The sequence below is a fragment of the Bison bison genome, unplaced genomic scaffold, assembly GCF_000754665.1.
Source record: "Bison bison bison isolate TAMUID 2011002044 unplaced genomic scaffold, Bison_UMD1.0 scf7180017858048, whole genome shotgun sequence".
NCBI lineage: Eukaryota > Metazoa > Chordata > Mammalia > Artiodactyla > Bovidae > Bison > Bison bison.
In genome coordinates this window covers 4,810,090-4,821,924 of record NW_011488621.1, presented here as the reverse complement: position 1 = coordinate 4,821,924, position 11,835 = coordinate 4,810,090, and the positions used below count along the sequence as shown (strand labels likewise).

The following is an 11,835-nucleotide window of genomic DNA, read 5'->3' as shown; positions in this document are numbered from 1 at the left end:
CCCCTGGAGAGGAGAAGGAGCCAGGTCGGGAGAGCCGGGGATCCGCGCGACTGGGCCGGGCCGCAATCGCGCTGCGGGCGCATCCGGGGCTCCGCGCGGCCCGGACTCGGCCGGGCGCATGGGGCCTCTGCAGCCGCTGGACGGGCGATCGGCGACCGGCCCAGGGCCAGAGTTGCCCGGAGTCTTCCGGGGGAGCCGGAGCTCCGGGCTCAGCTCCGGGCTACAAGGCGCCGCCTGCGCTTGACCTCTGGTGCCCGGGAACCCACAGCCTCCTCCGGCGGGGTGGCGGGCTTGCGGCCCGGGGAGACACGCGGACTCGCGGCCCGCTCTGTGTTTCGCTAGGACCGGGGGGAGCGGGGCGCGCCTCGGTAGCGGGGGACCCCAGGGGAGCTGCCAGATCGTGGGGTGGACAAAAGTGACTCCGTATGGGGGTAACGCAGGAGGCTGCGGGAAGGCGTATCCTAGCGGCTCCAGTTCCGGCTCCAGCTTCGAATTTCTAAGGTTTAGTGTTTTGGGCTCACTACCACCGAGGGCGTGGAGGAAGTGCGGTTAGGTTTGTTTTGTATTACCAGAACCTCTGGGAGACCGAGCAAACCTATCACTGACGTTACCTGTGATGGTGATCCACACTTTCTGTTTATCCTCGGTATTATCTTTTCGTGGCTGCCTCTGTAACTGCTAATCAGGTAGGAGGAAGAGTGGCATTGAGTGCACCGAGTACTGGTTACAGGATGGCACAAACCCTGCTAGACAACTTTCCTATATGTTAGTTCACTGAGTGCTCACAACCATCAGCTTAAGTGGTATTGCTATTTCGTTTCATACTCGAGGAAACTCAGATTGCATAAGTTTCCAAATTGCACAAGGTTTAAGTGGTAGTAGCATTAGAACTGAAATTCAGATCTGTGTGATTTCTGCACCCAGGCTTTATGGCCTAATGTGAAAAAACATTATTGGGGCTTTTCTGATGACTCAATGGTAGAGAATCCACCTGCTAATGCAGGAGAGGAGGGTTTGATCTCTGCGTTGGAATGATTCCCTGGAAAAGGAAATGGCAACCCACTCCAGTATTCTTGCCAGGAAAAATCCTATGGACAGAGGAGTCTAGCTGGCTACAGTCCATGGGGTCGCAAAGAGTCAGACATGACTTTGCGACTGAACAACAGCGAAGAATATTATTACTCTTTGGGATAAGATGGATACCAAGGTTTGAGATCTATTCTTTGAGATTTGTGAGCTGTATGACCTTGGGCGGGTTGCTTAGCCTTTTAGGGCCTGTTTCTGCACTTGTAAAATAGAGATAAAATACCTCCTATGTCATAGGGTTGTTATGAAGATTGAATAAGATCTTTTTGGACCACACTTAGCCAAGTGTCTGGCACATAGTGGTGAACTATATATAGCAACATATATCCCACTGTTGTCATTAATTGTGGACGGCAGACTGCACCTCTGAGTGCTGCCAGCTAGCACTTATGCGGACCTAGAGCAGAGGCAGAGGGAGGCAGAAGAGGGTCAGAAGGGAAAGCTGAGGACAGATGGCACGGATGGTGGTGATTATGGGCGTGCCAGTGATCTGTGCCGCCCAGGGCCACTCTTCTGCTTTCATGAGAGTTTTTTAAAAGGCAGTTTGTTATAGCTGATGAACTGGAAAAACACATCCCACTCTGGGCTGAAAACATTCTGAGAGGTGTCTGGGAGGGGACTGTGCTGAGGCTCCCCGCCTGTGAGGGGGAGCGCGTTTCCACAGGGCCCGGCACAGCCTTTCAGGATTTCTTCTCCCAGATCGAGCGCCTGAAGAAAGGAGAAAGACAGGAGATTTCAGGTTGGGGAAAACAAAACACCTCTTTGCCTTTTCACTTCAGTTCAGTTCAGTTGCTCAGTTGTGTCCGACTCTTTGTGACCCCATGAATTGCAGCACGCCAGGCCTCCCTGTCCATCACCAACTCCCGGACTTCACTCAGACTCACGTCCATCGAGTCAGTGATGCCATCCAGCCATCTCATCCTCTGTCGTCCCCTTCTCCTCCTGTCCCCAATCCCTCCCAGCATTAGAGTCTTTTCCAATGAGTCAACTCTTCGCATGAGGTGGCCAAAGTACTGGAGTTTCAGCTTCAACATCAGCCCTTCCAATGAACACCCAGGACTGATCTCCTTTACGATGGACTGGTTGGATCTCCTTGCAGTCCAAGGGACTCTCAAGAGTCTTCTCCAACACCACAGTTCAAAAGCATCAATTCTTCAGCGCTCAGCTTTGCGTTTTAAGAGTTGGTAAATAGCTGGACACTTCTTCTAATTTTACCTGTAGCTGTGGACACTTTATAGACAATGATATTCATTTTCACTCAAAGTTAAGGCAGCCTAAATGTTGCAAATTTGTACAGCCTCTTTACAGGGCTCTCACTGTTGCCCTGAGTATTTCCTCTGTAGCATGGGTCCAGACACCCAGCTCATACCGCACCCTAGCTCCTGTCAGTTCTCGTGTGGCTTTGGACACAGTTTACTTGCCCTCTTTTGTTTCCAGTGATTCCTGTGATTTTTTTTCTCCTACTATTATTATAATTTACTTTTCCGTTTCTTTTTTCAAAACTTTATTTAGCCAGTGATTTACTATACTGGAAAATATGCCTGTCAGCAAAACCTAGAGAGTTAAAGTAGGATGTGAAAGTTGATTCAATAACACTTGAACTTCAAGGATTTGTGATTGGCTACTCTTGTACATCAAAAGCATGATCTTTCAGGTAGCTCTCTCAACAAGGATTAATACTACTTCCACTGGTGCTATTCAACAAGTTGAAGAGTCCAACTTTGGCCATTCCTTTAATTTACCCATTATTACCTTCACCCTATAGGCCAGCTTCCTTCCCACCAATATTTTCCCTTCCTGTTCTTTCTTACCTTTTAAGGATTGCTAATTGGTTAAAGTCCAGACAATTAAGTAGAATATTTGGTAGAAGATTTAGTAAAAGATTGGCTGAGAAGAAGGTTTAAATTAACATCTAAAAGTAAAGTATCATAGATTTAATTTGACTACATTATTTGAGTTTCTAATATGATGATCAAAGGCAGACATTATATATACATTTTATTTATTTAGTTGAAGTATAATTCATCTACAGTACTATGTTAATTTTAGGTGCACCAGTGATTCAATATTTTTATACATTACATTACAAAATGATCACCACTATATATATTTAGGTAAGATTATACCTACAATTCAGCCAGTTATTCTGGTTTAAATCTATTTAGAAGTTGAAACAAGGAGAAAATGGGATTCTTTTGGAGAGACTGTTTACTCTTTTAATATATAACAGCTCATGAGTGTGCAGTCATAGTTTTTAAAAAGACCTTAAAATTAGCCTATGTGATAGTCAAATTTACCAATATAAATTAGATGGCTAGCATACTAACACAGTTTCCCCATGAAAATAGCAGGAAATTACTACATATTCATTTTAGCAAACAATTCTGAAATGGACGTATTTCAATTTTGAAATGGATGGTACACTTGGATGTCCAAAGTGGATGTATTATGTCTGGTTCCTGTGAAAATTACCAAAGCAAGAGTGTGGCTACAATATGTGTCATCACCAGGCTACCTCAATATCCTGAGCATTTAGCTTACCGTGTCTCTAGACCCTAAGGTGATAGATGGGACATGTTAAAATAGATATCTGAGACTGTATGGAGAAACTTGTCGTCCCTCCCTCCTCCCCCATTTCTTGGTATTTGACTTATTTTATATTTAAAAAAAGCAGGCTTCCCTGGTGGCTCAGTGGTAAAAAAAAATCCACCTGGCAATGCAGGAGATGTGGCTTTGATCCCTGAATTGGGAAGATCCCCTGGTAAAGGAATGGCAACCCACCCCAGTACTCTTGCCTGAGAAATCCCCTGGACAGAGGAGCCTGGCGGGTACAGTCCATGAGGTCAACAAAGAGTCGGACATGACTTAGCAACTAAACAACAACAGCAATAAAAATACACAACCTAAATATATGTGACACTGTCTATTTAAGACAAAAACAACTGTTAGATTTAACATTTTCAGTTATTTCAACAGAAAGCAAATATGTAAATGGCCTTATAAGAACAAAGTGTTTCTTTAGAGACTCTGCATTCCAGGTCTAAGGGAAGAATACCCCTTGAGTGAGCCATATAGGAAGTAATCCAAGTCTCCAACTCTCCAGCATGTTATTTCACCAGCAGGACCTTTATCACACAGTATCATAACGCACTGCTTGTTAGATATAACCTAACACCCACACTCCAAGTTTAAGGTTTTATCTTCCCTAAAATACTTTAACAAAAAAGACAGTGTACAATCTGCTTAGCGGTCAGGATTTTTTTAAAAAGAAGGGAAAATTTTAAAAGTTTTTTTTCAATGATGTCATCAAAATAAGTTGATAAAAAATATATAAATATTACACCCATCTGCAATACTTCTTGCTCCCCTTCTGGGCTTTATTTCTCTCTTTAGCACTTACCGTCACCTAGCATACTATATATCTCCCTACAGTGTAATCACATCAAAGTAGGGATATTTGCCTGCTTTGTTCATTGTTGTCACCTAATCCCTTAGAATAGTGTCTGACACACAGGCATTCTGTATTTGTTGAATGAGTACGGAGTGAATGAACAGTACTGTCAAACTGTTCATGATTGGGAAATATAAAGTGGTTGGCCAGAATGTTAAAACCGATGAAATGTGTGCACTCAGCATCCAGAAAACGAATATTCTTGAAATCAGGAAATGTATAACATCCCAGGTCCTTTCTCAGCATTACAAACTTTTAAACCTTGAGGACCAAGGAAGGTTTTACAGTCTAGTTGTTGCAGCTCTAAAAGGAAAGAATTTTCATTATCACTGTTCACCATGAACGAGAGAGGAGCATGAAGTGTTAAAATGTGAAAACACCTGTCTTGCCCAGTTAAATAGTACATGTGCCCAGCTAAGAAGAGAAATAACGGAGCCAGGTTTTAGAAAGCACGCTTTCAGGATTGGGCATCATTGGGTAATACAGAGGGTGAGACCTTCTAATGGCTGGTCCAGCCTCTGGTAGATTGAAGAAGGTAGGCGGTTCTTAAAACGCTCAGAGGGAAGTAAGAACCCCAAGGAATGCCAGTAGGTTGCTGTGCCTTAATATAACATCCAACCAGTGCTGAATATTTGGCCAGTAGCTTTACTGAGTCTCTGTTGCTTTTTAGTTGCTAAGTCATGTCTGACTCTTTTGCAACCCCTTGGACTGTAGCCCACCAGTTTCCTCTGTCCATGGATTCTCCAGGTAAGAATATTGGAATGGGTTGTCATTTCCTTCTCCAGGGGATCTTCCCTACCCAGGGATCAAACCCACATCTCCTGCATTGGAAGGCAGACTCTTTACAATGGAGTCACCAGGGAACCTTAAATTTTCGGTTGAGCATCCTGGAATTTTCTGCTAGGTGATGCAGCTCTGATTTTTATCAAAGGAGTTTTGGTAAAAGATGATTCACTTAGTAGGTAAGGTACGTATAAGTGAAAGTGAAAGTCGCTCAGTTGTGTCTGACTCTTTGCGACCCCATGAACTATACAGTCCGTGGAATTCTTCAGGCCAGAATACTGGAGTGGGTAGCCTTTCCCTTCTCCAGGGGATCTTACCAACCCAGGGATCAAACCCAAGTCTCTGGCATTGCAGGCAGATTCTTTACCAGCTGAGCCACCAGGGAAGCCTAAGAATACTGGAGTGGGTAGCCTATCCCTTCTCCAGGGGATCTTCCTGACCCAGGAATCAAACCGGGGTCTCCTGCATTGCAGGTGGGTTCTTTACCAACTGAACTATCAGGAAGATCCACTGGAGATAGGGAAAGGTATGTATACTCTGTAGCTAACTTTGCCAAGATGCATGTTTCATAAGGCGAGGCAATATGATGTGATCATTACTTCTTTTATTAACACTTCACTCACTACTTATGGTGAACTGTTCATTTGATATGCTTGAAAGTAAAATAACCGGTGACATTTCTAAAATGTATGTACAGCAACCAGGGGATTAGTAAAGCAGGACAACCTGAAGCACATAGTAAGTAAACTGAATGATAGCTCAGGCCAGTGCATCTCAGAAATTTTCTAGAGAAATCAAGGGAGGGGCCTTAATTGATTCCTCACTTTGTGGTGGGTGGGATAGAGTAAAACTGCACTAACAGTTTAAAGAAAGAGGGGTCAATGACAACTCTTTCATATTAACCTCTGCTGACCCCAGTTCTGCATGTCCAAGTATCAGCAATAGTGTTGGTTTAGATTTTATTAGGATGATTGAAGAATCTGGAAGTTCAATAAAAAAACAAACAGTGGCCAAAAGCTGATTCCTTCATTCCTGCCGTGATATGAACTGAGAGTTTAATAATGTGAGATTCTGTGGATGGTCGTAAAATTCACTTCCTTACTATGCTGCATGTACCTAATAGACTGAGCCCTCTGTTTTGTTTGTTGACGTGGATTATTTTTTCAAGTCATCTTGGGATGGAGAATTGAATAACAATTTTAAGTGAAGGTGCCTCCTTCAGTGGGAAAGTATCTGAATATATATATTTTTTCAGATATAGCTTTTTCAATAGTGGGAAACGGAGTTTGGAAACCTGTATCTTTTTTATTTCTCTTCTTGATTCTTAAAATTTTCTGTTCCCCTTTAAAAAAATTAAGAAAAAAAAATATTTTTAAAGGAGTAGGAGCTCCTTTAGTTCAGTTCAGTCTCTCAGTCGTGTCCGTCTCTTTGCGACTCCATGTTCTGCAGCACGCCAGGCCTCCCTGTTCATCACCAACTCCCAGAGTTTACCCAAACCCCTGTCCACTGAGTCGGTGATGCCATCCAACCATCTCATCCTCTGTCGTCCCCTTCTCTTCCTGCTTTCAATCTTTTCCAAGCATCAGGGTCTTTTCCAATGACTCAGTTCTTTGAATCAGGTGGCCAAAGAATTGGAGTTTCAGCTTCAACATCAGTCCTTCTAATGAATATTCAGGACTGATTTCCTTTAGGATGGACTTGCTGGATCTCCTTGCACTCCAAGGGACTCTCAAGAGTCTTCCCCAACACCACAGTTCAAAAGCATCAATTCATCCGCGCTCAGCTTTCTTTACAGTCCAACTCTCACATTCATACATGACCACTGGAGAAACCATAGCCTTGACTAGACGGACCTTTGTTGGCAAAGTAATGTCTCTGCTTTTTAATATGTTGTCTAGGTTGATCATAACTTTCCTTCCAAGGAGCAAGCTGGTACTCCTTTAGTACTAGTTCCTAAACAAGTGCTTTATTCACTGTCATTAAGTTGGGATCATAGAACATTAACAGGAAGAAGCCTTAGGAGTTAAAGTGATTGACTCGACTCTTAGCTTTGACTCTTAGCTTTCCGGACTGAAAGAGCCCGAGGCCCAGAGAAACTGACTGCAGCGCTTGCCCTCCTGTGGTGACTGACACCGAAGTGCTTCCCGTCGTCTGTGCAACTCTCCTTGGTTCCTTTTGCACACTGAAAAGAACACTCGCCCTCTCTCTGTTTTTATGCTCCTGTACTTCATTCCCTATCCTCATGTGTAGTATCCCACGGCAAGGATTAAATAAAAAAGTGGGCATCCCTATCTTCTGAATACTGGGCAAACTCAGTGTACTTTTCTTTACTGTGAGGTGTTTGATCTCAGAGTCTGGGCTGTTAAGTGCAGTGTGTTCTGAGAGCCGTAAGCTGGTCCAGCAGGGCCCTCTGAGAACACTGAGATCCCGGGACCCTGTGTAGATCTGCGTGTGTGGGGACTTTACAGAGAAAATACCTTCTTAGCCTGAAGTCGTTTACAATCTCATGGGCTGTCTTGAAGAGAAACTGCTGTGATGTAAATATAAACCTTTCAGCTCTTCCCAGTCTTTGGCAAGTTACTGTTATTATGTTTACATTTGTTTCAGAATATAGTAATAGTTATAGTATAAATATTAATCTTGTAATTTTGTACGATCCTATTCATTAAGTTGTGCTGGGCTGAATATTAATTTGACACACTAACTAAAAGGTCATAAGGAAATTAATAAGAGAATATTGCTGCTGTATTAAATAATGATTAATTAGAGGCTTCGGTGCCCTCAGGGCATTCTGGCAAGAGGGGGGAATAATCTAAGTGCTTTCTTTGGCCTTGCTACTTATTAGCTTGTTTATCTAGGGTAATTAACCTTTTTGGATAAATTCATTTTTTAAAATGGATACTATGCATTGTTTTGAAAACGTAACAATGTGCTAAAAATTATCAACATATTCAGAGGCAATCTAGTTATTTGCAGGCTTACTGTTATAGTTACAGCTGTGATGTATTGACCTCTTACCACGTAGGAGTGCTCCTTGTCCTGGCCAGTTCACTAGGACTTTTTTTGGAGAGCACAGAATAAAATATATTATTTGGAAGCACTTTGAAAACTGCAAAAAGCAAACCCGCAGATTATCCAGATGAATGAAGTTGTTAACTCTTTCCTTTCCCACTGTCCTTCCCTTCTCTGCTCCCCCGGTCTCTCTCTACTTAAAGGGAGTCAGTGACAGTATGAATGCAAATGTTTTTATAGTGAATATAGTTTTCATCCTCAGTTTTGAGGATTAAAAACCTCTGAGGTGTTCTGTTGCTCTGTCTGAGCCACGGTTTGGATATCTTTGTATACAGAGAGAGCCAGGGGTTTATGTTGTCTTCTGTTTGCATCCCTCCATCCTCTGCATTTACGGCACTTGGAGGATCCTGTGTGGAATGACTGGGTGCCCAGCGTGCTTATCATGAGCTCCAAGATCTTCCATTGTTGCAGCGCCCCTCCCCCAGCCCCGTGTCCTTAGCACAGTGATTGGTATATAGCTGGAGAAGGACATGGCAACACACTCCAGTGTTTTTGCCTGGAGAATCCCAGGGATCGGGGAGCCTGGTGGGCGCTGTCTGTGGGGTCGCACAGAGTCGGACACAACTGAAGCGACTTAGCAGCAGCAGCAGCAGGTATATAGTAACCTCTTAGTATATACATCTGTTGGTTTGACTTGGGGCTTCCAGGTAGGGTGGCAGCTCTTGGATTTACTGCCATCTGACCCTTTTCCCACTTTGTTTGGAGGGGGTCCCCGTTGCTGTTGTGAGTCACGCAGCCTGAGAGCCCTTGTCTAGGCATGCACTGCTGATGCTGCTGGGCCGCCTTCCAGCCGCCCCAGGGTGGCCCCGGTTGGTTCCCTTTCAGAGGAGGTCGTGCAGGACACACTGTGGCTATCAGTTAGTGAGTCATGATGCTGGAACCAGGAGAAACCTTTGAGGACATTTTAGTACTGCCAGACTCCTCATTTTGTTGAAGGGAATGGAAACCCACTCCAGGATTCTTGCCTGGAGAATGCCATGGACAGAGGAGCCTGGCGGGCTACAGTCCATGGGGTCACAAAGAGTCGGACCCAGCTGAGCTACTCTCACTCGCTCCTCCTTTTGTAGCCAAAGACTGAAGTGTACTAAAGGCACTGGCGGGGGGGCACCGCCTTTTCCCTCCCGATCGCTTTAGGGCAGATCATGTTACTGTCGCTGGTCCCCGTGCAACTATTGCAGCTGCTCAGATAAATAAACTCTCCCGAGAGGATTTAGGAAAATTAGCACTTACCTGTAGTCAAGGCTGACTCCTTTGGCAAATTCATTTTGTGTAAATTCCAGAGGTTATTGTGTTATCATTCCAAGATGTTCTTCATAAGCAAGGATGAAAAAGGTGCTTTATGTCTTACTATTTAATAATGAGCCACCAATGCGTAGACAATCAACGGAAATACTTGAGTGCTTAATAAAATAATAATCGCTACACTTTGTGGTGTGTCTAATGTACATGCAGTTTGCATGCTGCAAACCCACGACCGTGAGAAACAGCTGTTTGGGTAGGATGCAACAGCTGTAAACAGAGCTGTGAATTCCAGGCAGAGCTGAGTGGACTAGGGTATGCCCTGGGCAGCCAGTAATGGTTATTATTATTTTTTTTTTTCATCAGAATTGATAAAATCGTGATGTGAGTTGAGGGAAGATGGCAGTGGGAAGACTCTTAGGAGACTATTACAGTAGGCAGAGGAGCGCTACGGAATGCCTGAAGTTGTGACTGTGGGTGAAGGAAGATGCTGTGCCTCCACCTTGGAGAGATTTGGGGTTATCGCAGGCGGACTCTGCTGCCGAGGGAAGATGGAAACTCGGGAGCAGACGAGACTGAAGGATTTTCAGCGAGGTCGTGGGAAAAACCATATGCCTTAAATTTCACACCTCAGGTCCTACTTAAGATATTAGGCCTTAATTTTCAATTCCTTTGACTGATCTGTGTTATATAGTGTTGATTCAGGAAAGTTCGGGTGACTCGGAGAATGACCGAGATGCTTTCTAGGAGTTATTTGCATTTAGAAACCAGATGACTCCCCAGTAAGCGATCTGTACCATCAGAGAAGCCGTTGTCTAATCCTGGGGACCCTTCCTATCTTCTCTGTCACATGGCTTCCTCTGCCCAACCGCTTGTCCCAGGAACGTCTCCTATTTTCCATACTAAAGGATACAAAATAGTTGCTTCATTTTCTTCCATCATGAAAGAATGCCTATTGCTCTTTAAAAAGCTGAACATTTTAATATAATTGAATAAAAATTATTCTGTGCTCAATAATTACTTAGAAAGGAAATGAAAATAACATCTTCATGTTAAATATTCAGAATGTTTCAGACCAGTGTGTTTATGTAATTTCTCCCATTTGCATTCAGTCATAATGGGTTTCTAGATAAAAATGGTGCTGCATTGAGAGTCCTTTTCAGGCGGGGCGAGGAGCACTGCTAATGGGGACACTCGTGTCCCGGCTACAGTGCAGCAGTGCAGCTGTCAGCAGTTTAATAATGCTCAATAATCGGTGTGCCTGGCATGTTGTTTTTGTATCTCTTGTGTAAGCACTGTTAAGGGAAAAATAACACTCTTCTGATATGTGATGTCTCTTTCCTATGAGACTGACTTTACATGTAAGGATTACCTTCACTGGGCTCCCCCAGTGGTTCAGCAGTAAAAGAATCCACCCGCAACGCAGGAGATGCGGGTTTGATCCCTGGGTCAGGATGATCCCCTGGAGGAGGGCAAGGCAACCTACTCCAGGATTGTTGCCTGGAGAATCCCGTGGACAAAAGAGCCCTTTGGGCTACAGTCCATAGGGTCAAAAAGAGCTGGACATGACTGAGGCAGCTTAGCACCCACTCGTGCCACTTCCTATTCCAGGGGACCTTCCCGACCCAGGGATCCAACCCACATCTCTTGTGTCTCCTGCACTGGCAGGTGGATTCTTGACCATTAGGGCCACCTAGGAAGCCCCTTGTAATAGTAATCCTTATTATTTCAGACTTGACCACACATTTTGTAGAGCCCAGAAATCTCTTGACTGTAACAAGATGATGAGTAGATTTATTCTACTGTATTTTCAGAATTTCAGCTCAAAATGGAGTGCAAAGGGCACTAACCACTCCACATTCTAAGGACGTTGCCAGCAGCTCTAAGGGAGGGGGTACTTTTCTACCGCTAGGACCCGAAAGCTTCACTTTGCTTTAGACTGCCAGCTAGGTGGACTTCCAGCTGGGGAGTGCAATGCCCGCTTCCTCTTCTGATACCTGCAGGCCCTTTCCCCTGGTTCAGGGAAGAAAGGGCTCACCCTCAACCCCGCCTGCGTCTCAGGGCAGCGCCCACCGCTCTGCCCGCTCCCGGGTCCTCTCTGTATCCTTATGGGGAGTTGGGGCAAGCAGGGTGAGTGAACGCGAGGCCAACTCTCGGGTTGTCTTGAGGAAAGGGAAGCCATGCTCGTTTGCTGGATACATTGT

At 44.5% G+C, this 11,835-nt stretch overlaps 2 protein-coding genes across 2 annotated transcripts in view; one reads left to right on the top strand and one right to left on the bottom strand.

Annotated features, from left to right (window-relative positions):
* Positions 1-9,656, bottom strand: part of LOC105004595 (collagen alpha-1(X) chain-like) — a 21,734-nt gene extending 12,078 nt beyond the window's left edge. The window contains exons 1-4 of the mRNA XM_010862250.1: positions 9,623-9,656; positions 4,791-4,840; positions 1,667-1,794; positions 52-520 (exon numbers count right to left, since the gene is read on the bottom strand). Coding sequence (XP_010860552.1) covers positions 52-520; positions 1,667-1,794; positions 4,791-4,840; positions 9,623-9,656 — 681 coding nt within the window. The remainder of the gene's footprint in view (positions 1-51; positions 521-1,666; positions 1,795-4,790; positions 4,841-9,622) is intronic.
* Positions 7-11,835, top strand: part of CPNE3 (copine III) — a 48,431-nt gene continuing 36,602 nt past the window's right edge. The window contains exon 1 of the mRNA XM_010862167.1: positions 7-24. The gene's annotated coding sequence lies outside the window, so the exon portion shown is untranslated. The remainder of the gene's footprint in view (positions 25-11,835) is intronic.